Source organism: Phasianus colchicus, chromosome 3, assembly GCF_987193195.1.
Source record: "Phasianus colchicus chromosome 3, bPhaCol1.hap1.1, whole genome shotgun sequence".
Taxonomy (NCBI): Eukaryota; Metazoa; Chordata; class Aves; order Galliformes; family Phasianidae; genus Phasianus; species Phasianus colchicus.
The window spans coordinates 27,564,935-27,589,814 of record NC_143438.1 but is presented as its reverse complement, the minus strand read 5'-3'; the positions used below and the strand labels follow the sequence as shown (position 1 = coordinate 27,589,814).

The following is a 24,880-nucleotide window of genomic DNA, read 5'->3' as shown; positions in this document are numbered from 1 at the left end:
AAACTGATTTAAGTCACTGAGGTATAGAAGTAATGCAATATAACTTGTACTCTGTGACTGGCAGCAACAGCCGTACTTGTCTCCATATCACTGAGGCAAACTGAGAATAAGTTACAGGAAGTTTTAAAAATTGTATTTGGAATTTTATCCCGTAATGTTGAGCTTTAAAAAATGTAATATTTGAGATAGTGAGAGCTAGCTGATTTTGTCTCAGCCAGAAAGAGCAGCAAAAGTTTAAGATAATGTAGACCTGCTTATTGGTCCAAACCCTCTCATCTTGTTTGCTTGCTAATTTTGGAAGCAGCCATCAATTATTTTTGTGGTATTTTTGTTTTATGTAAAAGAAACCAGTGCTGTCTCTATAACTTAGAATTACTCTGCCCACCAGCTTTCAATTTTGTGCAGAAAAGATTTCCAGTTGGCTTAGCATAAATTCTTTTCTAGCATTGTGCCTGGTTTCATGCAGAACTCTAGATACTAGGTTTTCTGTGCAGTGCCTATCATTTATGTCATGTCACACAGTTTTACTTGTCCTGTTTTTGCAACGCTTGCATCTTCTCATGTGCTAACTTGAAAAGGACGTTTTATTTCCCCAGTGTGAGGATGATGGACAGATATTTTTCAGCCTGGATGATGGTAACACCAAATTCAGTGATCTAATCCAGCTTGTTGAATTCTATCAACTAAATAAAGGAGTCTTGCCCTGCAAACTCAAACACCACTGCATCCGAGTGGCCTTATGACCTCAAATTTGACTCTCACTGAAGACTGGATTTGCTAGAAGAGTAATTGTAAGAGAACGTTGATACTGGGGAATTGGCAGATTTGTAAGTTGGTAAAAATAAATAAAAATATTATGCACCTTGGGACTCTGAAAGGGATGGATTCGACAGGTGCCAACAGACCAACATTACTGGTTTGTCTAACACCTAAGAGTGATTGCTGCTGAGTGTCCCAGCATCCCAAAAATGGGGGGGAGGGTATGTAAAACCATTAGTAAATTTGAAACAAAACTGGAAACTATCTTGGCTGGGCCACTTAACAGGAACAAGTGTGAAGAGAAATCTTTGAAAAGAACTCTTGCCCTGGAATAATCTTGACAATTAAGACTAGTGTGTTTACTTTTTGTATTGATCACTTTTTTTGCACTCCTTCTTTATTTTGGATATTGTATGCAGCCTATATTAGGAGCTGATGTGGCTTTTAAAATTCATGCAGGAGTTGGGTATTAATCTGCACCCTAAAATGTATGGAATGCTTCAGCCTAAACGGATCTAGAAGAAAATCAAGAAGTGTGCGTGTTGTGTGTCTGTGTGTGTGTGCGCGTGTGTGCGTCTCAAAACTTCTCTGGAGACCTGAGGTTCCATGCTCTGCAGATGTCTTTGAAGAAGCAATGAGGATACAATTCTAAAAGAACATACCACCATGCGTGTACTCTCAAAACTGTTGACTTGTAGCATTATGGCTGTAGTATGTTGGTGGCATATTAGTGGCACCCAGTCATGCGAAGACTGTATTAGATTCTATGCACAAACTTTTATTATTGAAGTGGTGATTTGTTTTTTACAGCCTTTTGACTGTTCTCCTGAGGAAACCTACTGTTACTAAATAGAATAGGACTGAATGACAATTGTGTCTGAAACTACCATTTTTTTGTGAGAAGATTCTTCTGCAGGTAGTCTTAGTTTGGGAAAACGAAAACAAAAAAACAACAGTGTTTTTAGCTTTATAGCTCCTTGAATTTTTGGACTGTTTCAAAGAGCTGTTTCCATACTGTAAAGATACAGTGACACAAAGCTCTCTTGGGGAATAGGGCATAGAAGAAGTATCTCCCTTCTGCTTTTTGATATGGCCATGAAAGTTTGCATGGTGAGAAAGAACGTACTGAGAATGGAAACTCATTTCATTGGGATTTGCAATTGTGAACCAGCTGCTGGCAATACCATCCACGGAGCTAACTGGTGATTCCTGTGTTGTACACACTAATGCACACCGGTACCTACTGCAGACAAGCATATATCCTGCTCTGGTGCTGGTCTGTCATCAGAATTACTTTATTGTTAATGCTTAAATCAATTATTTAATGTTTACACAATGATTCTTTCTGATGATAAATCAGTACTAAAATTAAACGAGTCCCCCTTTACTCCCTTAATTGCAAATAGCATTCTTTGAACAACACAGTCCGTGCAGGAACTGTTACTGAATTAGCTTTCCAACACTTCATGCAGTTATCCGTAGTGTGAAATATTTCACCCTGGGAACTTTCAGAACGTAGTGCAGAATGAAGCATTCTTGAGACGGTGAACAATTTATGCAGACTCGTTCATCTTTATTAATGTTTGCCACTGGGTTTGAAATCCTAGCCATCAGAAAGGGTAGACAGAAGGAAGAAAATTCCACACCTTTAGGTCTTCATGTAGTGTTGAGAATAGCTTAAGACAAACCATAACCTGCCTGAGTCATCCATATCAGCTTATAACTATGTCAATGGTATAGAAACACTGTATTTTAGTTTACAGAACACATTTAGTATTTTTTTTTCCATTTAATGTCTAGATATAAAAATGAAGAAACTTGATTTTGTTTTTAGTAGAAACCTTTTTTTTTTTTTAATTGTACATAGTGAAATGAGTGTTCCTGCTTTCTAGACAATGTATTTTAAAACCTTGAAATTAAGCTAACTTAAGTCTGACTTCACTTTGCATGCTTCTATTTGGCCCCTATTAGGAGAAAAACAATACTTGTATTGACTACATTACCAGTTTAATAAGACCATTTATGCTGTAGTTTTAAGTTTTTCTGTTTACATAGCTTAGTGACAGCCATGCATTTTCCCCAGTAGGCAAATAGTACTTGCAGTGTTTCATATTTATAAAAAAAGAAAAAAAGAAAAACTTGCATCTTATTTAAATTCAGAATAAAAGTTTGACTATGAATCATGATTTTTGTATGTAGATGGTTGACTTAGTATTTTGTACTTTTCCCAGCTAAAGTGAGCTGTTTTGAGAAAGTGACCACCTTCAAAGTGGCAACAATCTTACTTAAGCAGATCACTGCTTTGTCTTCTTTCTGCTGGAAAACAGTCGATACCACCTTAGTTTTCCAACAGATTCAGCTGGCTGCCAGCTCAGAATACCAAGGACTGAAGGACATTTGACTCTTATTTTTGTATTTAAATGACATGAATGTAAAGGGGATGCTCAGGGTTGTTTTGGAGCCTGTTGAATTTTTATCTTTTTGCCTGTGATTTTATTTTCTAAATAAATACTTCATGTAGCAATCTTGAATATGTTGAGAAGGAAAATGCCAAACCATTTTGGTAATGAGGTTACTAGTTAAGTTATGTTACGATAGGTGTTAAAAGTACAAAAAACTTTTTATTTGTTAATTAATCTTGAAGAAACACGTGCCTCAGTTTAGATGTTTTGTCTTATCTTTTCTGCACTAAATACCTGACAGTTTGACCAATCAATGCACCTTTCCAGTGGCAAGACTTGCTTATCGTAAATTATATTGTCACAATGCAAGATTTAGTGACTGTAAAATGGAATAAAGTTTAAAGTTTCAGGGAATGCAAAAGGTATTAACTTAAGAGACAAAACCTTTATTCAATATGCTTTGCTTCATACTGTAAATAGCTTTTTGGCTTGTGAACCTAATTGTAATCTTTCAGGTATTTTTGTACAAATAAGGGACTGATATTCTGTTTCTTGTAATTAGAAATAAACGTTAATACAATGCTATTCATTTTATATTGGAATGAATGTCTTCTCTTGGGTGTGTCTGAGTTCACAGCTTATCTCGTCTTAATTCTGGGTTATTTGGGGTGGGTTATCATTAAACATCTCTTAAGAAGAGTTGAAAGGAAAACAAAGTAAGATGCCTCTGTTTCCACTCTTCTGTGGAAATATCTGTGTTCAGTATGTCCTGTATCTAAAGAAGTTGTTCACAACCTTTTGTTTGAAGAAAGTTATTTCAGTATGCATTACATTTGGAACAGACAAGAGGATGGCATAAAAAAAAAAGGAATCACAGCAAACAGGTGTTCCTGAGTCTGTCCCATGGCAGGGCAGTCCTATTATCTGCATGTTTGTGCTACCCACCTGCAACTGTGGCACGTGCAAAATGATGCCTGCAAATCTGGCCTGAGGCGTCTTCCTTAGCAGATACCTGTGCTATCAGAACACTCCCAAGTACAACATTAATCTAGGTCAGAAATGGGAATAGGTAAGAGTTGAAATAATTGTTGTGCCTGATAGGAGGTTTGTGCTGGTGTTACATTAGTTACAGGAAACGGACAGCATCTGACATGATCAGGCAATGTCTGAACCCACATGAAACCTTTTAGCATGAAGTTCACCTTGCAAAATACTGTAAATGCATTTGAACCTCTGAGTAAATTGAAATCAGACAAGTATTTTGCAGCCTTTAATTGCAGTACTTTCATCCTGATGCACACACAGAAGCATAAAATTGTGTTTAAAACCAAATGGCTGCTTCAGCCTTGTACCTGCACAGAAGAACACCACCAGAGGAGCCATGTCCCACTGAGTAAGATGAACTATAGACAACTTCAGACTTAAGTCACTGCTAATTTAGTTACTCTTTAATCTGGTTTGTCAGTGACCAGCTTGCACATTGCTTTGTGACTCAATCATTGATTGTCTGACATCTTGGAAACTTCACAGCAGTTGGAGAAAAGAGATAGTCCTTTGAATATCCCAATAATTTGGGATTAATCTCAATAATCTCAAATATTATATTACGCCTTTCTTCCTTTAATTAGGTTTTGAAAACCTAATACAACCACAACTGTTTCCGAGAGCCATATGATTTTCATTAGATATTGTGGGTAGTCACATCTGAGACCTCAAAATAAATCAGTTTGTACAATACTAATCTTGCAAACTCACAGCCTGAAGACATTCTGCTCTAATTGCTTGTCATTTCAAACAGATGAGAGCAGATGTTTTTACAAGAAATACTGGCTTATCACAAGATGCTAAGCTGTGCCTAGCAGAGTCCTACAACCCTTCTTGGTTGGTCAGGTTGATTGTTTTGCTTTAATTGGGTATTTGCCACATGCTGGCTGCAGGGTTCAGGTGCCTCAAGTACCTATCAGGAAGGTGAAAGTATAAACAAAGCAGGCAGCTCTGAGTCAAGATGCACCCTGGGTTTATCGACTCCAGTGCTGAGCCAAGATGCAGACAGAAGTATAACTCTTGAGAAAAGGGGAGCACAGAAGAGCTAAAGAGAGGAGTGGAAGGTGTAACTGACGCAGCAGAAGGCTGTGCTGCCATTTAGCGAGATCTGAACAGCCTGGAGAGTGGGGCAGAGAGGAACCTGATGAAGTTCAATAAGGGCAAGGGTAGAGTCCTACACCTGGAGAGGAATAACTGCATGCATCAGTACAGGTGAGGGGCTGACCTGCTGGAGAGAAGCTCTGCAGAGATCGGCCATGGTGTCCTGGTGATTAATAGGTTGGCCGTGAGCCAGCAGTGTGCCCTTGTGGCCAAGAAGGCCAGTGGGATCCTGAGTGGATGAAGGTATGGCTGTCAATGTGGTCTGCCTGGACTTCAGTACAGCCTTTGGCACTGTCCCCCACAACATTCTTGTGGAGAAGCTGGCTGCCAATGGTTTGTATGCTCCGCTGGGTGAAACACTTGGGAGGGGTGGCTGGAAAGCTGCCTGACGGAAAAGGACTTGGTGTACTGATGGACAGTCGGCTGAATATGAGCCAGCAGTGTGCTCAGGTGGCCGAGAAGGCCAGTGGGATCCTTCCAAAGAGCGTGGCCAGCAGGTCGAGGGAGGTGATCCTCCTCCTCTCCCCTGCCCTGGTGAGGCCACATCTGGAGTACTGTGTCCTGTGGAGCATCTATCTCCCTTATGGGGAAAGGCAGAGAGAGCTGGGACTGTTCAGCCTGGAGAAGGCTGAGAGAGGATCTTATCAATGCTTATAAATATCTAATGGGCAGTAGCCGAGTGAGTGGGGCCAGGCTCTTTTTGCTGGGGGCCAGTGACAGAATTAAGGGGCAACGGGCACAAACAGGAACACGGGAAATTCCATGCGAACATGAGGAAATATTTCTTGACTGTGAGAGTATCAGAGCAGTGGACCAGGCTGGATTCTTTCCTGGGTAGCCCACCACAGGGAACCTGCTTTAGCAGAGGTGTGGACTAGCTGGTCTTCAGATAACTTTCAAGCCACACCATTCTGCCATTCCTTTTGCCCAGGTACTCCGCACGGAGCGGACGCATTCCGCGCTGCAGCAGGGAATCGCCTCGGCTTGAGGGGTGGCCCTATCACAGAGCACTGCCGGGCGCCATTGTCCTCCGCGTGGCAGCGGTGATCTGCGGCGGAGCCAGGAGCAGCGGCGGACCACCCCCTGCATGTATAAACCTGCCGCTACGGAGCGCAGCGAGCAGGGCGAGCGTAAAGGGGGCGGGACGGCAGTAGTCTGGGCAGGGAAGCCAGGAGGCCGGGAGACACGGCAGGGTGCGTGGTGCGTGGTGCCTGGGATCTCTGCCCACTAGTAGACCTGTCACCTGCCTCCCGGACAACGTTTCTCACCATGGTGTCCACTAGCCAGAAAGGCCTGGTGAGAAATACAGTGGTGACTCAGAGCCCGTGCCTGAAGAAGTGGCAGTTCAAGCCTGTGGCTGCAGCAAGTGCCTGAGTCTGTTGGTGCCGGAGAAGGAAGGCAGGAACGCCAGCTGCGTGAGGTGCGAGCAGGCGGATGATGTGCTCAGCGTGGTGGCTGCACTCCAGGAGGAGGTTGAGAGCTTAAGGAGTATCGGAGAGTGTGAGCAGGAGACAGGCTTGTGGTGTAACTCTCTGAGAGACAGACGTGGGGGTGATACTCACCAGGCAGAGGTGGACCCCCTGCCCTGCCATTGCCAAGCAGAGCGAGGCAGTTTGAGAGGAAAGGAGGAGTGGAAATGGGTCCCGGCTAGGCGTCGCCATCCGGAGGCAACCGCCGTCCCAACCAACCTCGGTTCCCCAGGTGCCTCTGCAGAATAGGTGTGAGGCCCTGGAACTCGAGGGAGAGGTGGATCAGGGTGTGGTGGAAGGTCCACTTGTGAGGCTGTCCCAGGCAAAGCAGTCGACCTCACGCCTCAAGACTGCCTCCACCCAGAAGGAAAGAAGGGTGGCTGTCCTTGGCAGCTCCCTGCTGAGAGGAGCGGAGGGCCCTGCATGTCAGCTTGACCCTACCAGTAGGGAGGACTGCTGCCTCCTTGGGGCGCGGGTCAGGGACATTTCTGGGAAACTTCCTGGTCTGATTTGCCCTTCTGGTTATTACTCCGTATTGACAGTCCAGGCCGGCAGTGGTGAAGTCACTGAGAAAAGCATGAGGACTATGAAAAAAGACTTCACGGGACTTGCGCGGGTAGCTGATGGAGCGGGTATACAAGTGTTTTTTTCTTCCGTCCCTTCAGTGGTGGGGAAGGATGCAAAGAGGATCAGGAAAACCCACCGCATAAATAAAATTCCTTAGAGGTTGGTGCAAACAGAAGAATTGTGGGTTTTTTTGTGACCATGGGGTAATTTACTTGGCATCTTATAAAAGGCAACAACTTATATGCATGTATGTGCAAGAAAATTCTCACGAGCAGGAAGAACTACGCGCAAGTTTTTCCTGTTAGTGTTTTCTACCAGCATCTGTGGTCCTTCACGTCTGCTTGTGCCATGGCTGTAATGAAATGCTGGCTGACAGTGGGAAGACAGATACAGGAAAGCCCTGGAAAAGTCTGGGTACCCAGAGTGAGACATCTGATGTACAGAGCATCAAAAGCAGGGACCAAAAAAGGCGGCTTGTAGTTCCCAGCCCGTCCCCCTTGAGCAGAATCCGACCAAGCAGGCTGCTTGGCAGGAGGTGTTTCTTCTGACTTTGTAGGATCTTTCCCTCTGCAGGAGGGAGGTGCAAAACCTGTTCCCTGTCAGGCTGGGCTGTCCCTCAAAACATGGCGCTGCCCACTCTGGGGTGACATCACTGGCCATTGTGAAGTCACAAAGGGCCCTCAGCACTGAGGCAGCTTGTCCCCGCGCCTTAGCCACTCTCGGTCCTGACAGCACAGCTGTTGGAGAGGGTTTGGCTCACTCCTTGCGAGCTGCGTGTTTTGTTACTTGTGCTTCAGAGAAATGGAGCAACGAGGGGAAGGCGAGCGTGGGGACTGGTAAGGATATGGTTCCTTCACGAGTTTTAAACGTCATTGCTCCATAGTCTTCTTCTGAACTGTACAGATACGGCCTGCTTCACCGTTCCTCACCACGCTTCTCCTTCTTCATAGGCAACCTAAGATTTGGAAGACAGTTTTCCTGGTGCTGTTCACTGTGGCCGTGGTGTCCTTCGGTGAGTCTCTGTAGAGCTCTGATTTGAGGATGCTTCTTTCGGAAGCCTCCAATGATTTGATCTGCCCAGGGATAGGGGAGTGGGCAGCCCAAGGCAGAACCCCCAGTGTTTATAGAGATGATTTACTTACGGAATTCCTGGCAGGTGTTTACTGCGTTGGAAGTCTTGCTGAAGGCTCAAGGGCAGTGGCAGGAATGACTTCAAGGTAAGAAAAGAATCTCCCTTTGGCTAGACTCTTCTTTAGAGGAGCTCTGCCCCTTGTCCATGACCACTTGTTACCCGAGTCCAGCTTCTATGACCAATGCCCCAAGCTTCTCCCATTTCCCAATCGAACCGCTATACTCCATGTCCATTAGTTCCCTCAAAGTTAGCCAGGATGCCAGGAAGCACCTTCTTGGTGCTTGGGAGCCCTTGGAGCTTGCCAACCAGTATTGTCAACTCTCTATTAAACCTTGGTTACCCTGTCGCCACGTGGAATGAGGCTCGTTCTCTGCCTCACAGTCCCACGGCTTGTGAGAAGACAGCTGTGTACACTCTCTCCATTACCTGCTGTCTCTAGGCTGGCGGGTGATGATCTGGAAATGCCGAGCGTGGAACAAGAGCTCGAGAAGATCCAGCAGCAGCTTCATTTCCTGCAATGGAGAGCAAGGGACATCACCCAGTGTGCTCTCCATGAGGCCCTGAAAAGAACTGAGTTCCCAGGCTTTACCAGCGAGGTAAGAGGGCATTGCAAAAAGCTCTGCTGCCGAGAGAGTTCTTTCCCCACTGTGGCATCATATCTCGCTACCTTTCCCTGTCACAGACAGCTAAAAGGCTTGTCCCGCAGGAAGAAATGCTCATGCATCACCATCAGTCCTTTTTTCTGTTGCTCTGCAGTTCTTGTAGGGGAAAGGAATGAGCTCTGATGGGAATTTTAGATGCCTTACTCGTTTCTTGCTCTCTGTCAGGATCTCAAGTGATCCTGAGGGAAGGACTGGAAAGAAAGGGCGGTCTCAGCAGTCCATAGCTGCACCTGCTGCTGCGCATGAGGTGGCAGGTTCCCCTGGAAGACCTGTAAGCCAGCACCCTGAGTTGAGCCTGGGAGCCCTGGGTTCCTGGGGCCTGTGCAGATGCACAGGAAACGTGTTTCAGCCTCCCCGTGGGGCATCCAGTCTGAAAGCTGTTCTGGTTTCAGAGGCCTTGCTCCGTGGATACCGTCTCTTTTGGCGGCTTGAACTCGCACGGTCCCAGGTCTGCCCAAAGCCTGAGCTGATGGTGACCCGTGATGGGAATCTCGCAGGCCACGTTAGCCCGAGGCCTGGCATTAGTTCCTTCTGCATTTTGCCTTTCTTCCCCGTTGCAGTAGGCAAGCTCTGTCTTCTGCTTTAAGTTAACTCTCTGTGTTTGGCTGGACTGCAGCAGTTGTGGTGATCCCTGGGCAATCCCTGCCTTGTGCCTGACTCGAGCCCCATCTCCTGGCCAGCAGGACTGTCTCTCAGTGCAGCCTGCCTGTCATGGGGCATCTCGACAGGAAAAGCCCATTCCTGCCGCACCCGTGTCCAGTGCGCTGGAGTGAGCAGCCTCTCCATTCCCGTGCCAGATGGTCATAGTAGAGCTCTGGAGGTTCCCAGGCAACTCCGGTGTTAATTACGTCCAAGTGGAGCAGCCGAGTTTGCTTTGGCAGGCTTTGTAGGGGAGCTGGGAGGCAACTCTTTTTCCTTTTCTTTTCCTTCTGACGAGCGCTCTCCTCTGTCTTCCTTCCCAGGCTGTTCAAGAGATGATCAATCAAGTACTGGAGAAGGTGGAAGAAAGCCCATTCCAGATGCCTAATTATGCCAGCAAAACTTCAGGTGCTGTTAAGCTGTAGAAACAAACAGAAAACAAACAGACCACAGATGGTGGTTCCAAAGCGCGTCTTGTCCAGTTTGACAGGATGGGCATTTGGGCAGGGTAGGGGAGAAGGGGTGAGGAGTGAATGGCCACTTTGTGCCCTGAGAATGTGCTTGCTGAGAGAGCCTTCAGTGGGCTAGAGCACATCTGAAAAACGCTGCTCCTACTTGGTGTTGTTTCTCACATGATTGCTCAGCTGGCTGTCAGTTTATGTGGCCCCTTAAGATAGTTGAGCGAGTCCCTACATGGTGTTGCAGAGGGATATGGCAAATGAGAACGAGGGGAATATCACTGTTGGGGATATGTATGGCTGCTTAGAAACTCTTTTGAAGAGGACAGTGCAAAGGCAGCCAGCATTTCTGTGCAGCTGTTCCTGTGGAAAACAGTCAGCAGCCCTTGATTCCTCCTGGCCTTGCTTGACCATTGTGCCTGTGTTTTAATTTGCAGGCGCCGCTATTGTTCGTTCCAAGACTTCTCCCTCCTGGGTTGGAAGTGGGAAAGTCTTTTGGCGGTCGTTGCTGGTGACACCCTATATGAGGCCTCCTGAGATTATTCTTGAGGTAAGGACACTGTGAAACAGAGCAAGAATGCGGGGCAATGGTGCGGGGCAGAGGGGGCCAAACGCCCTGCTGAGGGTTGCCTTTACCCTTGTCTTCACCCCTTCTTGCAAGGACCTACTCCCCTCTTGCGTATCCAGGCAGGGAATTTCTTCTGCCAGACTGCCCCAAGTCCTCTGTGCAAGCTTCTGCCAGGCTAGCTTGCTTGTCTTCCCACCCATTGTGGAACTGTCTGGCTGGCATTGAAGGGGAACCCATAAGGTGCCACGAGAGATCTGGGCTGCGAGAACGCTGGGGCTCTTAATGAAGCCAAGAGGGCACGGAGGGCGTGCACTGCAGGAGGGCCCCATGTTGTGTTTGCCAGCCCATCCTGACACTGCTCGTGGGCTACTTGCACAAGTAGCTGGTGCCGGGGAAGGGGGTGGGACCGGATGAGAGGGAGCGATTTCTTCCCCTCGCAGGAAAGGCTCATGCAGGTGAGCCCTTCTTTGCCCCGGGCAGGTGCCTTTCAGCCACAGCAGTCCCTCTTTTTTATTTTTTGCAAGTTGCTCCACAAAAGGAGGAGCCCGAGAGCTTCTGCAAGTTGTGCACCCAGCTCACCGCCATGCGCGTGTGCCTGTGCTTTGGAGCAGAGCTGATGGGCCAGTACACCTCTAGAGCCCCTGATGCTGGGGCAGGAATTTCAGCCAGGATGCTCTTTTGCACGCAAACACTGTTTCTTCTTCTCTTTCCAGCCTGACAATCATCCAGGAAACTGCTGGCCCTTCCCAGGAAGCCAAGGGCACGTCCTCATCAAGTTGCCCAAGGCCATCTTTCCCACAGCAGTTACGCTAAACCATGGAATTCCAGCTTCAGCGTACCATGCAGACAGCATCTCCAGTGCTCCTAAGGACTTTGCTGTCTATGTAAGTGATTCCTCTGGGTTGTGGTGGTAGTTTTGCGTAGCATTTGATGTGGAGGCTGGTTGCAGATCCAAGAGGGCTGCTGCATGCAGTTCTTCCCTGCCTCGGGGGAGAAACAAGCTCCTCAGAGTTGCCCCATTTCCACAGCATTCCTTTTTTGTCCAAGGTAGCACAGCAAAGAAGGTTTCCCGCTCTTGGGGCGAGTTGGTAGTTTGAGAGGCAGAGGGAAAGGGAAGTGGCACAGTGGATGGTCCTAGACCACCTTTGCTTCACAAAGCCCTGTGGGGCTTTGTGATCCTCCTCCAGCAGTGCAACCCACTGTTCTATTTTCTCCACCCCTGTCTTCCTGTAGGGCCTGCAGGAAGAAGATGACGAGAGAGGAACTTTGCTAGGAGAGTTCACCTTTGTGCCAGGCCAGGCTCCCAGTCTTACCTTCCAGCTGAAGGTAAGGTTACAAAGAGGGACGTGAAGCATGGGAGAGGAGAACCGCGGTTGGCTGGGGAAAAGCTTCCAAGCCAGAGGCGTATGGGGGCCCTCTGGCATTTCTGCTGCTGCCATTTACTATCTGCATATGCCCGGAGTGCTGGGCTGTCTCTGTTTCCTTCCGGTTTTTAAGTTTCAGAGCTGCTTCAGCTTATAGCACCGCTAAGCTCCAGCTACACTTGCAGCAGAAATCACCATGACCAAGTGGCTTCCAATTGCACACAAGTGGCTGCCTCACGTAGTATGCAATACTGTTGGCGGGCTACCTTCACACACTTTCACACTGGGGATGTGTGGCTTTCCAAGGATTTTGTTGTTGCCGGTAACGGGCAGCATAAGGGAGCTCGTACTGCTTGGGTGACATTCTAGAGAAGGCAATGAGAGTAACGTCCCTGCGTTTTCTGTGCGAGAACACACACTCAAAGCAAGTGCAAAGAACTTGCCTGTGTATTTGGTGCAGCTTTTGGTAGCTATTTATTTCTTTAAAACTCATGTGGCCAAAGAGGTGGAGCAGGGTGAGAAATGTCTTGATTGTGCTATGGCAGCTTATCAGCATGTCAAAAGACCTAGCAAGGCAGCCTGAAGTAAGATGTTGTGCGGGTATGTCACTCCAGCGGTGTCAGTGGCCAAAGAGAAGAGAGGAAAACGCAGTTCATTTCTTTTTGTCATTGCAGAATGAGCACTCTGGGTTCATCAATTACGTAAAGCTGCAAGTGCTGAGCAACTGGGGCCACGCGGACTACACCTGTGTGTATCAGTTCAGGCTCCACGGCAGTCCAGCCCATGATGGTGAAGCTAAGGGAAAGCTAGCTGGTTCATCTGTCATGGAGGAATCTCTCGGTCTGAGCCCGTGACAGGGGCACAAACCCAGGGGACGAGAGAGAGAGAGTGCTAAAAGAAATTACCCTACCTACTGACAGCGCGGCACATCCGGCCCCGGCTCTGTGACTAACAAGGCAAGGCACGAAGCGGGCCGTGCGCTCCAGGAGAGGGGGAAGGGAGATAACACATGCGTCCAACAAAAAAAACCACAACAACAAAAGCAAAAAAACAACGGCAACTATCTGAGGAGCAAAATCAAACAAAATGGGAGAGACGAGAGTATCCAAAATACAAGATCTCATGTTAGAAGACTGCAGGGGAAGCACGTGCTCTTCTTCGTGACAAACCAAGAGTGGGAAAAAGGCTGGTGTCCTGCCAGTAGCTCCACCTTTCTTCCTCTGCGCGCTAGGTCCTCGGGAATGCCGCTCTTCCCCACCCATCCGAGGACCCCAAATGCCCATAAATGGCAGTTCAAGGAACCAAAACATTAACTCTTTAACTCCCACTATTTTACATGATGTTCTGAGGTGAAATATCAACAACAAAAATTGCAAAACCACAACATTATCTCAGAATAAATTAATTCAACTTTTCCCATGTTGAGTCTCTTTTGTCCATCAGAGTAACCGTTAAGAGATCTCCCTGTCTATCTCGCCCCATGACCTTTTTCATCCCCTTTTCTCCTGTTCTCCTGCTGGGGTGGAGGAGGGAGGGAGCGGCTGGGTGGGAGTTGGCAAAGTGATCACAAGATCCTTGTTGAACCACGGGTGGGAGTCTGCAGAACTGCTTCCAGAGGGCAGACCTTGGCCTCTTTCGGACCGTGGTTGAGCGGGTCCCTTGGGAGGCAGTTCTGGAGAGCACAGGAGCCCAGGAAGGCTGGGAATACTTTTAAGGAAGTTGTTGTAAAAGTGCAGGAGCTGACCATCACCAAGTCACGGAAGACAAGTTGATGGGCAGGGAGGCCGGTCAGGCTGAACAGAGACCTTTGGCTGGAACTTGGGAACAAAACTAAAGCTTATGGTATTTGGAAGAATGGGCAAACAACTTACGACAATTACGAGTACATAGTGAAGCCATGCAGGGAGAAAATTAGAAAAGCCAAAGCCCAGCTAGAACTGAACTTGGCCGCTAAGGTGAAGGACAACAGTCAATATCTCTGTAAGTACATCAGCAGCAAGGGGAAGGCTAGGGAGAATCTCCATCCCTTGCTGGATGATGCTGAGGGCAACATGGTGACCAAGGATCAGGATAAATCAGGATAAGGCTGAGGTACTTAATGCCTTCTGTATCATTTACAAATGTACAGATAGCAGAGTGGCGTGGTAAGGATGGCATTATACAGGTTTTATCATGAGAAAGATTATTGTGGTGGAAAGAGAGAATCAAAAGTTAGATGCTCAGCTGTGGCCTAGGCTCGCAGTAGAAAACTCCAAAGGGAGGGATCTCCAGAAAGACATCCTTCCCCAGCGGCAATCAGCCCTTAAATGGGGTCTGGGAGAGGTGGAGCCAGGCTGCGCCCTTCCTGCTCACGCAGTTGAATTGCCTCCACCTGTGCTCCCATGGCAGAGTCAGTCCTTGCCTCAGGTGATCAATCAGTGGTTCGGGCCGTGATTCAGCAGCTCCCATACACCTTCTTTGCCTCAGTCCTTAATAGTAAGACTAGTTACTCCCTGGGTACGCAGCCCCTTGTGCTGGTAGGTAGGGATGGGGAACAGAACAGGCCCTGCACAATCCACAATGAGATGGTTTTGGACCTGCTCTGAAAGCTGGACGCTCCGTGGCAAGTCCGTGGAGCCAGATGGACTGCACCTGGAGTGCTGAGGGAGTTGGCGGATGTGGTTGCCAAGCCACTCTCCATCATCTTTCGGCAGTCTTGGCTAACCAGAAATGTCCCGTTGGACTGGCAAGCGTTGACACCCATCTTCAAAAATCCCGGTAGCTACAGACCTGTAGTCTCACCTCGGTGCCAGGGAACGTCATGAAATGGATCATCTCAGGAGGCCTCACGGACCAGTTAATGGTAAACTGGGGGGATGAGGCCCAATCAGCATGGGTCTATGAATGGTCGATCCTGTCTGACAAACCTGATTTCATTCTGTGACAAGGTAACGTGCTTAGTGGATGAAGGTATGGCTGTCATTGTGGTCTGCCTGGACTTCAGTACAGCCTTTGGCACTGTCCCCCACAACATTCTTGTGGAGAAGCTGGCTGCCAATGGTTTGTATGCTCCGCTGGGTGAAACACTTGGGAGGGGTGGCTGGAAAGCTGCCTGACGGAAAAGGACTTGGTGTACTGATGGACAGTCGGCTGAATATGAGCCAGCAGTGTGCTCAGGTGGCCGAGAAGGCCAGTGGGATCCTTCCAAAGAGCGTGGCCAGCAGGTCGAGGGAGGTGATCCTCCTCCTCTCCCCTGCCCTGGTGAGGCCACATCTGGAGTACTGTGTCCTGTGGAGCATCTATCTCCCTTATGGGGAAAGGCAGAGAGAGCTGGGACTGTTCAGCCTGGAGAAGGCTGAGAGAGGATCTTATCAATGCTTATAAATATCTAATGGGCAGTAGCCGAGTGAGTGGGGCCAGGCTCTTTTTGCTGGGGGCCAGTGACAGAATTAAGGGGCAACGGGCACAAACAGGAACACGGGAAATTCCATGCGAACATGAGGAAATATTTCTTGACTGTGAGAGTATCAGAGCAGTGGACCAGGCTGGATTCTTTCCTGGGTAGCCCACCACAGGGAACCTGCTTTAGCAGAGGTGTGGACTAGCTGGTCTTCAGATAACTTTCAAGCCACACCATTCTGCCATTCCTTTTGCCCAGGTACTCCGCACGGAGCGGACGCATTCCGCGCTGCAGCAGGGAATCGCCTCGGCTTGAGGGGTGGCCCTATCACAGAGCACTGCCGGGCGCCATTGTCCTCCGCGTGGCAGCGGTGATCTGCGGCGGAGCCAGGAGCAGCGGCGGACCACCCCCTGCATGTATAAACCTGCCGCTACGGAGCGCAGCGAGCAGGGCGAGCGTAAAGGGGGCGGGACGGCAGTAGTCTGGGCAGGGAAGCCAGGAGGCCGGGAGACACGGCAGGGTGCGTGGTGCGTGGTGCCTGGGATCTCTGCCCACTAGTAGACCTGTCACCTGCCTCCCGGACAACGTTTCTCACCATGGTGTCCACTAGCCAGAAAGGCCTGGTGAGAAATACAGTGGTGACTCAGAGCCCGTGCCTGAAGAAGTGGCAGTTCAAGCCTGTGGCTGCAGCAAGTGCCTGAGTCTGTTGGTGCCGGAGAAGGAAGGCAGGAACGCCAGCTGCGTGAGGTGCGAGCAGGCGGATGATGTGCTCAGCGTGGTGGCTGCACTCCAGGAGGAGGTTGAGAGCTTAAGGAGTATCGGAGAGTGTGAGCAGGAGACAGGCTTGTGGTGTAACTCTCTGAGAGACAGACGTGGGGGTGATACTCACCAGGCAGAGGTGGACCCCCTGCCCTGCCATTGCCAAGCAGAGCGAGGCAGTTTGAGAGGAAAGGAGGAGTGGAAATGGGTCCCGGCTAGGCGTCGCCATCCGGAGGCAACCGCCGTCCCAACCAACCTCGGTTCCCCAGGTGCCTCTGCAGAATAGGTGTGAGGCCCTGGAACTCGAGGGAGAGGTGGATCAGGGTGTGGTGGAAGGTCCACTTGTGAGGCTGTCCCAGGCAAAGCAGTCGACCTCACGCCTCAAGACTGCCTCCACCCAGAAGGAAAGAAGGGTGGCTGTCCTTGGCAGCTCCCTGCTGAGAGGAGCGGAGGGCCCTGCATGTCAGCTTGACCCTACCAGTAGGGAGGACTGCTGCCTCCTTGGGGCGCGGGTCAGGGACATTTCTGGGAAACTTCCTGGTCTGATTTGCCCTTCTGGTTATTACTCCGTATTGACAGTCCAGGCCGGCAGTGGTGAAGTCACTGAGAAAAGCATGAGGACTATGAAAAAAGACTTCACGGGACTTGCGCGGGTAGCTGATGGAGCGGGTATACAAGTGTTTTTTTCTTCCGTCCCTTCAGTGGTGGGGAAGGATGCAAAGAGGATCAGGAAAACCCACCGCATAAATAAAATTCCTTAGAGGTTGGTGCAAACAGAAGAATTGTGGGTTTTTTTGTGACCATGGGGTAATTTACTTGGCATCTTATAAAAGGCAACAACTTATATGCATGTATGTGCAAGAAAATTCTCACGAGCAGGAAGAACTACGCGCAAGTTTTTCCTGTTAGTGTTTTCTACCAGCATCTGTGGTCCTTCACGTCTGCTTGTGCCATGGCTGTAATGAAATGCTGGCTGACAGTGGGAAGACAGATACAGGAAAGCCCTGGAAAAGTCTGGGTACCCAGAGTGAGACATCTGATGTACAGAGCATCAAAAGCAGGGACCAAAAAAGGCGGCTTGTAGTTCCCAGCCCGTCCCCCTTGAGCAGAATCCGACCAAGCAGGCTGCTTGGCAGGAGGTGTTTCTTCTGACTTTGTAGGATCTTTCCCTCTGCAGGAGGGAGGTGCAAAACCTGTTCCCTGTCAGGCTGGGCTGTCCCTCAAAACATGGCGCTGCCCACTCTGGGGTGACATCACTGGCCATTGTGAAGTCACAAAGGGCCCTCAGCACTGAGGCAGCTTGTCCCCGCGCCTTAGCCACTCTCGGTCCTGACAGCACAGCTGTTGGAGAGGGTTTGGCTCACTCCTTGCGAGCTGCGTGTTTTGTTACTTGTGCTTCAGAGAAATGGAGCAACGAGGGGAAGGCGAGCGTGGGGACTGGTAAGGATATGGTTCCTTCACGAGTTTTAAACGTCATTGCTCCATAGTCTTCTTCTGAACTGTACAGATACGGCCTGCTTCACCGTTCCTCACCACGCTTCTCCTTCTTCATAGGCAACCTAAGATTTGGAAGACAGTTTTCCTGGTGCTGTTCACTGTGGCCGTGGTGTCCTTCGGTGAGTCTCTGTAGAGCTCTGATTTGAGGATGCTTCTTTCGGAAGCCTCCAATGATTTGATCTGCCCAGGGATAGGGGAGTGGGCAGCCCAAGGCAGAACCCCCAGTGTTTATAGAGATGATTTACTTACGGAATTCCTGGCAGGTGTTTACTGCGTTGGAAGTCTTGCTGAAGGCTCAAGGGCAGTGGCAGGAATGACTTCAAGGTAAGAAAAGAATCTCCCTTTGGCTAGACTCTTCTTTAGAGGAGCTCTGCCCCTTGTCCATGACCACTTGTTACCCGAGTCCAGCTTCTATGACCAATGCCCCAAGCTTCTCCCATTTCCCAATCGAACCGCTATACTCCATGTCCATTAGTTCCCTCAAAGTTAGCCAGGATGCCAGGAAGCACCTTCTTGGTGCTTGGGAGCCCTTGGAGCTTGCCAACCAGTATTGTCAACTCTCTATTAAACCTTGGTTACCCTGTCGCCACGTGGAATGAGGCTCGTTCTCTGCCTCACAGTCCCACGGCTTGTGAGAAGACAGCTGTGTACACTCTCTCCATTACCTGCTGTCTCTAGGCTGGCGGGTGATGATCTGGAAATGCCGAGCGTGGAACAAGAGCTCGAGAAGATCCAGCAGCAGCTTCATTTCCTGCAATGGAGAGCAAGGGACATCACCCAGTGTGCTCTCCATGAGGCCCTGAAAAGAACTGAGTTCCCAGGCTTTACCAGCGAGGTAAGAGGGCATTGCAAAAAGCTCTGCTGCCGAGAGAGTTCTTTCCCCACTGTGGCATCATATCTCGCTACCTTTCCCTGTCACAGACAGCTAAAAGGCTTGTCCCGCAGGAAGAAATGCTCATGCATCACCATCAGTCCTTTTTTCTGTTGCTCTGCAGTTCTTGTAGGGGAAAGGAATGAGCTCTGATGGGAATTTTAGATGCCTTACTCGTTTCTTGCTCTCTGTCAGGATCTCAAGTGATCCTGAGGGAAGGACTGGAAAGAAAGGGCGGTCTCAGCAGTCCATAGCTGCACCTGCTGCTGCGCATGAGGTGGCAGGTTCCCCTGGAAGACCTGTAAGCCAGCACCCTGAGTTGAGCCTGGGAGCCCTGGGTTCCTGGGGCCTGTGCAGATGCACAGGAAACGTGTTTCAGCCTCCCCGTGGGGCATCCAGTCTGAAAGCTGTTCTGGTTTCAGAGGCCTTGCTCCGTGGATACCGTCTCTTTTGGCGGCTTGAACTCGCACGGTCCCAGGTCTGCCCAAAGCCTGAGCTGATGGTGACCCGTGATGGGAATCTCGCAGGCCACGTTAGCCCGAGGCCTGGCATTAGTTCCTTCTGCATTTTGCCTTTCTTCCCCGTTGCAGTAGGCAAGCTCTGTCTTCTGCTTTAAGTTAACTCTCTGTGTTTGGCTGGACTGCAGCAGTTGTGGTGATCCCTGGGCAATCCCTGCCTTGTGCCTGACTCGAGCCCCATCTCCTGGCCAGCAGGACTGTCTCTCAGTGCAGCCTGCCTGTCATGGGGCATCTCGACAGGAAAAGCCCATTCCTGCCGCACCCGTGTCCAGTGCGCTGGAGTGAGCAGCCTCTCCATTCCCGTGCCAGATGGTCATAGTAGAGCTCTGGAGGTTCCCAGGCAACTCCGGTGTTAATTACGTCCAAGTGGAGCAGCCGAGTTTGCTTTGGCAGGCTTTGTAGGGGAGCTGGGAGGCAACTCTTTTTCCTTTTCTTTTCCTTCTGACGAGCGCTCTCCTCTGTCTTCCTTCCCAGGCTGTTCAAGAGATGATCAATCAAGTACTGGAGAAGGTGGAAGAAAGCCCATTCCAGATGCCTAATTATGCCAGCAAAACTTCAGGTGCTGTTAAGCTGTAGAAACAAACAGAAAACAAACAGACCACAGATGGTGGTTCCAAAGCGCGTCTTGTCCAGTTTGACAGGATGGGCATTTGGGCAGGGTAGGGGAGAAGGGGTGAGGAGTGAATGGCCACTTTGTGCCCTGAGAATGTGCTTGCTGAGAGAGCCTTCAGTGGGCTAGAGCACATCTGAAAAACGCTGCTCCTACTTGGTGTTGTTTCTCACATGATTGCTCAGCTGGCTGTCAGTTTATGTGGCCCCTTAAGATAGTTGAGCGAGTCCCTACATGGTGTTGCAGAGGGATATGGCAAATGAGAACGAGGGGAATATCACTGTTGGGGATATGTATGGCTGCTTAGAAACTCTTTTGAAGAGGACAGTGCAAAGGCAGCCAGCATTTCTGTGCAGCTGTTCCTGTGGAAAACAGTCAGCAGCCCTTGATTCCTCCTGGCCTTGCTTGACCATTGTGCCTGTGTTTTAATTTGCAGGCGCCGCTATTGTTCGTTCCAAGACTTCTCCCTCCTGGGTTGGAAGTGGGAAAGTCTTTTGGCGGTCGTTGCTGGTGACACCCTATATGAGGCCTCCTGAGATTATTCTTGAGGTAAGGACACTGTGAAACAGAGCAAGAATGCGGGGCAATGGTGCGGGGCAGAGGGGGCCAAACGCCCTGCTGAGGGTTGCCTTTACCCTTGTCTTCACCCCTTCTTGCAAGGACCTACTCCCCTCTTGCGTATCCAGGCAGGGAATTTCTTCTGCCAGACTGCCCCAAGTCCTCTGTGCAAGCTTCTGCCAGGCTAGCTTGCTTGTCTTCCCACCCATTGTGGAACTGTCTGGCTGGCATTGAAGGGGAACCCATAAGGTGCCACGAGAGATCTGGGCTGCGAGAACGCTGGGGCTCTTAATGAAGCCAAGAGGGCACGGAGGGCGTGCACTGCAGGAGGGCCCCATGTTGTGTTTGCCAGCCCATCCTGACACTGCTCGTGGGCTACTTGCACAAGTAGCTGGTGCCGGGGAAGGGGGTGGGACCGGATGAGAGGGAGCGATTTCTTCCCCTCGCAGGAAAGGCTCATGCAGGTGAGCCCTTCTTTGCCCCGGGCAGGTGCCTTTCAGCCACAGCAGTCCCTCTTTTTTATTTTTTGCAAGTTGCTCCACAAAAGGAGGAGCCCGAGAGCTTCTGCAAGTTGTGCACCCAGCTCACCGCCATGCGCGTGTGCCTGTGCTTTGGAGCAGAGCTGATGGGCCAGTACACCTCTAGAGCCCCTGATGCTGGGGCAGGAATTTCAGCCAGGATGCTCTTTTGCACGCAAACACTGTTTCTTCTTCTCTTTCCAGCCTGACAATCATCCAGGAAACTGCTGGCCCTTCCCAGGAAGCCAAGGGCACGTCCTCATCAAGTTGCCCAAGGCCATCTTTCCCACAGCAGTTACGCTAAACCATGGAATTCCAGCTTCAGCGTACCATGCAGACAGCATCTCCAGTGCTCCTAAGGACTTTGCTGTCTATGTAAGTGATTCCTCTGGGTTGTGGTGGTAGTTTTGCGTAGCATTTGATGTGGAGGCTGGTTGCAGATCCAAGAGGGCTGCTGCATGCAGTTCTTCCCTGCCTCGGGGGAGAAACAAGCTCCTCAGAGTTGCCCCATTTCCACAGCATTCCTTTTTTGTCCAAGGTAGCACAGCAAAGAAGGTTTCCCGCTCTTGGGGCGAGTTGGTAGTTTGAGAGGCAGAGGGAAAGGGAAGTGGCACAGTGGATGGTCCTAGACCACCTTTGCTTCACAAAGCCCTGTGGGGCTTTGTGATCCTCCTCCAGCAGTGCAACCCACTGTTCTATTTTCTCCACCCCTGTCTTCCTGTAGGGCCTGCAGGAAGAAGATGACGAGAGAGGAACTTTGCTAGGAGAGTTCACCTTTGTGCCAGGCCAGGCTCCCAGTCTTACCTTCCAGCTGAAGGTAAGGTTACAAAGAGGGACGTGAAGCATGGGAGAGGAGAACCGCGGTTGGCTGGGGAAAAGCTTCCAAGCCAGAGGCGTATGGGGGCCCTCTGGCATTTCTGCTGCTGCCATTTACTATCTGCATATGCCCGGAGTGCTGGGCTGTCTCTGTTTCCTTCCGGTTTTTAAGTTTCAGAGCTGCTTCAGCTTATAGCACCGCTAAGCTCCAGCTACACTTGCAGCAGAAATCACCATGACCAAGTGGCTTCCAATTGCACACAAGTGGCTGCCTCACGTAGTATGCAATACTGTTGGCGGGCTACCTTCACACACTTTCACACTGGGGATGTGTGGCTTTCCAAGGATTTTGTTGTTGCCGGTAACGGGCAGCATAAGGGAGCTCGTACTGCTTGGGTGACATTCTAGAGAAGGCAATGAGAGTAACGTCCCTGCGTTTTCTGTGCGAGAACACACACTCAAAGCAAGTGCAAAGAACTTGCCTGTGTATTTGGTGCAGCTTTTGGTAGCTATTTATTTCTTTAAAACTCATGTGGCCAAAGAGGTGGAGCAGGGTGAGAAATGTCTTGATTGTGCTATGGCAGCTTATCAGCGTGTCAAAAGACCTAGCAAGGCAGCCTGAAGTAAGATGTTGTGCGGGTATGTCACTCCAGCGGTGTCAGTGGCCAAAGAGAAGAGAGGAAAACGCAGTTCATTTCTTTTTGTCATTGCAGAATGAGCACTCTGGGTTCATCAATTACGTAAAGCTGCAAGTGCTGAGCAACTGGGGCCACGCGGACTACACCTGTGTGTATCAGTTCAGGCTCCACGGCAGTCCAGCCCATGATGGTGAAGCTAAGGGAAAGCTAGCTGGTTCATCTGTCATGGAGGAATCTCTCGGTCTGAGCCCGTGACAGGGGCACAAACCCAGGGGACGAGAGAGAGAGAGTGCTAAAAGAAATTACCCTACCTACTGACAGCGCGGCACATCCGGCCCCGGCTCTGTGACTAACAAGGCAAGGCACGAAGCGGGCCGTGCGCTCCAGGAGAGGGGGAAGGGAGATAACACATGCGTCCAACAAAAAAAACCACAACAACAAAAGCAAAAAAACAACGGCAACTATCTGAGGAGCAAAATCAAACAAAATGGGAGAGACGAGAGTATCCAAAATACAAGATCTCATGTTAGAAGACTGCAGGGGAAGCACGTGCTCTTCTTCGTGACAAACCAAGAGTGGGAAAAAGGCTGGTGTCCTGCCAGTAGCTCCACCTTTCTTCCTCTGCGCGCTAGGTCCTCGGGAATGCCGCTCTTCCCCACCCATCCGAGGACCCCAAATGCCCATAAATGGCAGTTCAAGGAACCAAAACATTAACTCTTTAACTCCCACTATTTTACATGATGTTCTGAGGTGAAATATCAACAACAAAAATTGCAAAACCACAACATTATCTCAGAATAAATTAATTCAACTTTTCCCATGTTGAGTCTCTTTTGTCCATCAGAGTAACCGTTAAGAGATCTCCCTGTCTATCTCGCCCCATGACCTTTTTCATCCCCTTTTCTCCTGTTCTCCTGCTGGGGTGGAGGAGGGAGGGAGCGGCTGGGTGGGAGTTGGCAAAGTGATCACAAGATCCTTGTTGAACCACGGGTGGGAGTCTGCAGAACTGCTTCCAGAGGGCAGACCTTGGCCTCTTTCGGACCGTGGTTGAGCGGGTCCCTTGGGAGGCAGTTCTGGAGAGCACAGGAGCCCAGGAAGGCTGGGAATACTTTTAAGGAAGTTGTTGTAAAAGTGCAGGAGCTGACCATCACCAAGTCACGGAAGACAAGTTGATGGGCAGGGAGGCCGGTCAGGCTGAACAGAGACCTTTGGCTGGAACTTGGGAACAAAACTAAAGCTTATGGTATTTGGAAGAATGGGCAAACAACTTACGACAATTACGAGTACATAGTGAAGCCATGCAGGGAGAAAATTAGAAAAGCCAAAGCCCAGCTAGAACTGAACTTGGCCGCTAAGGTGAAGGACAACAGTCAATATCTCTGTAAGTACATCAGCAGCAAGGGGAAGGCTAGGGAGAATCTCCATCCCTTGCTGGATGATGCTGAGGGCAACATGGTGACCAAGGATCAGGATAAATCAGGATAAGGCTGAGGTACTTAATGCCTTCTGTATCATTTACAAATGTACAGATAGCAGAGTGGCGTGGTAAGGATGGCATTATACAGGTTTTATCATGAGAAAGATTATTGTGGTGGAAAGAGAGAATCAAAAGTTAGATGCTCAGCTGTGGCCTAGGCTCGCAGTAGAAAACTCCAAAGGGAGGGATCTCCAGAAAGACATCCTTCCCCAGCGGCAATCAGCCCTTAAATGGGGTCTGGGAGAGGTGGAGCCAGGCTGCGCCCTTCCTGCTCACGCAGTTGAATTGCCTCCACCTGTGCTCCCATGGCAGAGTCAGTCCTTGCCTCAGGTGATCAATCAGTGGTTCGGGCCGTGATTCAGCAGCTCCCATACACCTTCTTTGCCTCAGTCCTTAATAGTAAGACTAGTTACTCCCTGGGTACGCAGCCCCTTGTGCTGGTAGGTAGGGATGGGGAACAGAACAGGCCCTGCACAATCCACAATGAGATGGTTTTGGACCTGCTCTGAAAGCTGGACGCTCCGTGGCAAGTCCGTGGAGCCAGATGGACTGCACCTGGAGTGCTGAGGGAGTTGGCGGATGTGGTTGCCAAGCCACTCTCCATCATCTTTCGGCAGTCTTGGCTAACCAGAAATGTCCCGTTGGACTGGCAAGCGTTGACACCCATCTTCAAAAATCCCGGTAGCTACAGACCTGTAGTCTCACCTCGGTGCCAGGGAACGTCATGAAATGGATCATCTCAGGAGGCCTCACGGACCAGTTAATGGTAAACTGGGGGGATGAGGCCCAATCAGCATGGGTCTATGAATGGTCGATCCTGTCTGACAAACCTGATTTCATTCTGTGACAAGGTAACGTGCTTAGTGGATGAAGGTATGGCTGTCATTGTGGTCTGCCTGGACTTCAGTACAGCCTTTGGCACTGTCCCCCACAACATTCTTGTGGAGAAGCTGGCTGCCAATGGTTTGTATGCTCCGCTGGGTGAAACACTTGGGAGGGGTGGCTGGAAAGCTGCCTGACGGAAAAGGACTTGGTGTACTGATGGACAGTCGGCTGAATATGAGCCAGCAGTGT

At 49.7% G+C, this 24,880-nt stretch overlaps 3 protein-coding genes across 10 annotated transcripts in view; all 3 read left to right on the top strand.

The window, feature by feature from the left end:
- The window catches only part of GRB10 (growth factor receptor bound protein 10), a 143,527-nt gene extending 137,793 nt beyond the window's left edge, over window positions 1-5,734 (top strand). For all 6 annotated transcript variants that reach the window (XM_090137156.1, XM_031589165.2, XM_031589166.2 and 3 more), the window contains one exon: window positions 597-5,734. In XM_090137156.1, coding sequence (XP_089993282.1) covers window positions 597-743 — 147 coding nt within the window. In that variant the 3' untranslated portion in view covers window positions 744-5,734. The remainder of the gene's footprint in view (window positions 1-596) is intronic.
- Window positions 5,735-5,760: 26 nt separating this feature from the next.
- On the top strand, window positions 5,761-15,298 carry LOC149918474 (SUN domain-containing protein 3-like). 2 transcript variants are annotated; one of them, XM_090137162.1, is made up of 9 exons: window positions 5,761-6,726; window positions 8,293-8,354; window positions 8,499-8,559; window positions 8,914-9,070; window positions 10,099-10,183; window positions 10,671-10,783; window positions 11,515-11,685; window positions 12,035-12,127; window positions 12,840-15,298. In XM_090137162.1, the coding sequence occupies exons 3-9, from the start codon at window positions 8,549-8,551 to the stop codon at window positions 13,017-13,019; spliced, it is 810 nt and encodes a 269-aa protein (XP_089993288.1). In that variant the 5' UTR covers window positions 5,761-6,726; window positions 8,293-8,354; window positions 8,499-8,548; the 3' UTR covers window positions 13,020-15,298. The 2 variants fall into 2 exon arrangements, with proteins under 2 accessions (XP_089993288.1, XP_089993287.1); XM_090137161.1 differs by having other exon boundaries at window positions 5,761-8,178.
- Window positions 15,299-15,325: 27 nt separating this feature from the next.
- On the top strand, window positions 15,326-24,863 carry LOC149918473 (SUN domain-containing protein 3-like). 2 transcript variants are annotated; one of them, XM_090137159.1, is made up of 9 exons: window positions 15,326-16,291; window positions 17,858-17,919; window positions 18,064-18,124; window positions 18,479-18,635; window positions 19,664-19,748; window positions 20,236-20,348; window positions 21,080-21,250; window positions 21,600-21,692; window positions 22,405-24,863. In XM_090137159.1, exons 3-9 carry the CDS (start codon window positions 18,114-18,116, stop codon window positions 22,582-22,584), a joined length of 810 nt encoding a protein of 269 aa, XP_089993285.1. In that variant the 5' UTR covers window positions 15,326-16,291; window positions 17,858-17,919; window positions 18,064-18,113; the 3' UTR covers window positions 22,585-24,863. The 2 variants fall into 2 exon arrangements, with proteins under 2 accessions (XP_089993285.1, XP_089993284.1); XM_090137158.1 differs by having other exon boundaries at window positions 15,326-17,743.
- Window positions 24,864-24,880: the final 17 nt, after the last annotated feature.

Bases quoted from the DNA above. Each gene is read 5' to 3' on its own strand.
- LOC149918474 (XM_090137161.1), top strand. From the start codon at position 8,144: ATGGAGCAACGAGGGGAAGGCGAGCGTGGGGACTG. The intron at 8,560-8,913 runs GTAAGAAAAGAA...TGCTGTCTCTAG, and splicing joins GTGGCAGGAATGACTTCAAG to GCTGGCGGGTGATGATCTGG. The intron at 10,784-11,514 runs GTAAGGACACTG...TTCTCTTTCCAG, and splicing joins CTCCTGAGATTATTCTTGAG to CCTGACAATCATCCAGGAAA.
- LOC149918473 (XM_090137158.1), top strand. From the start codon at position 17,709: ATGGAGCAACGAGGGGAAGGCGAGCGTGGGGACTG. The intron at 17,744-17,857 runs GTAAGGATATGG...CCTTCTTCATAG, and splicing joins GAAGGCGAGCGTGGGGACTG to GCAACCTAAGATTTGGAAGA. The intron at 17,920-18,063 runs GTGAGTCTCTGT...AATTCCTGGCAG, and splicing joins TGTGGCCGTGGTGTCCTTCG to GTGTTTACTGCGTTGGAAGT.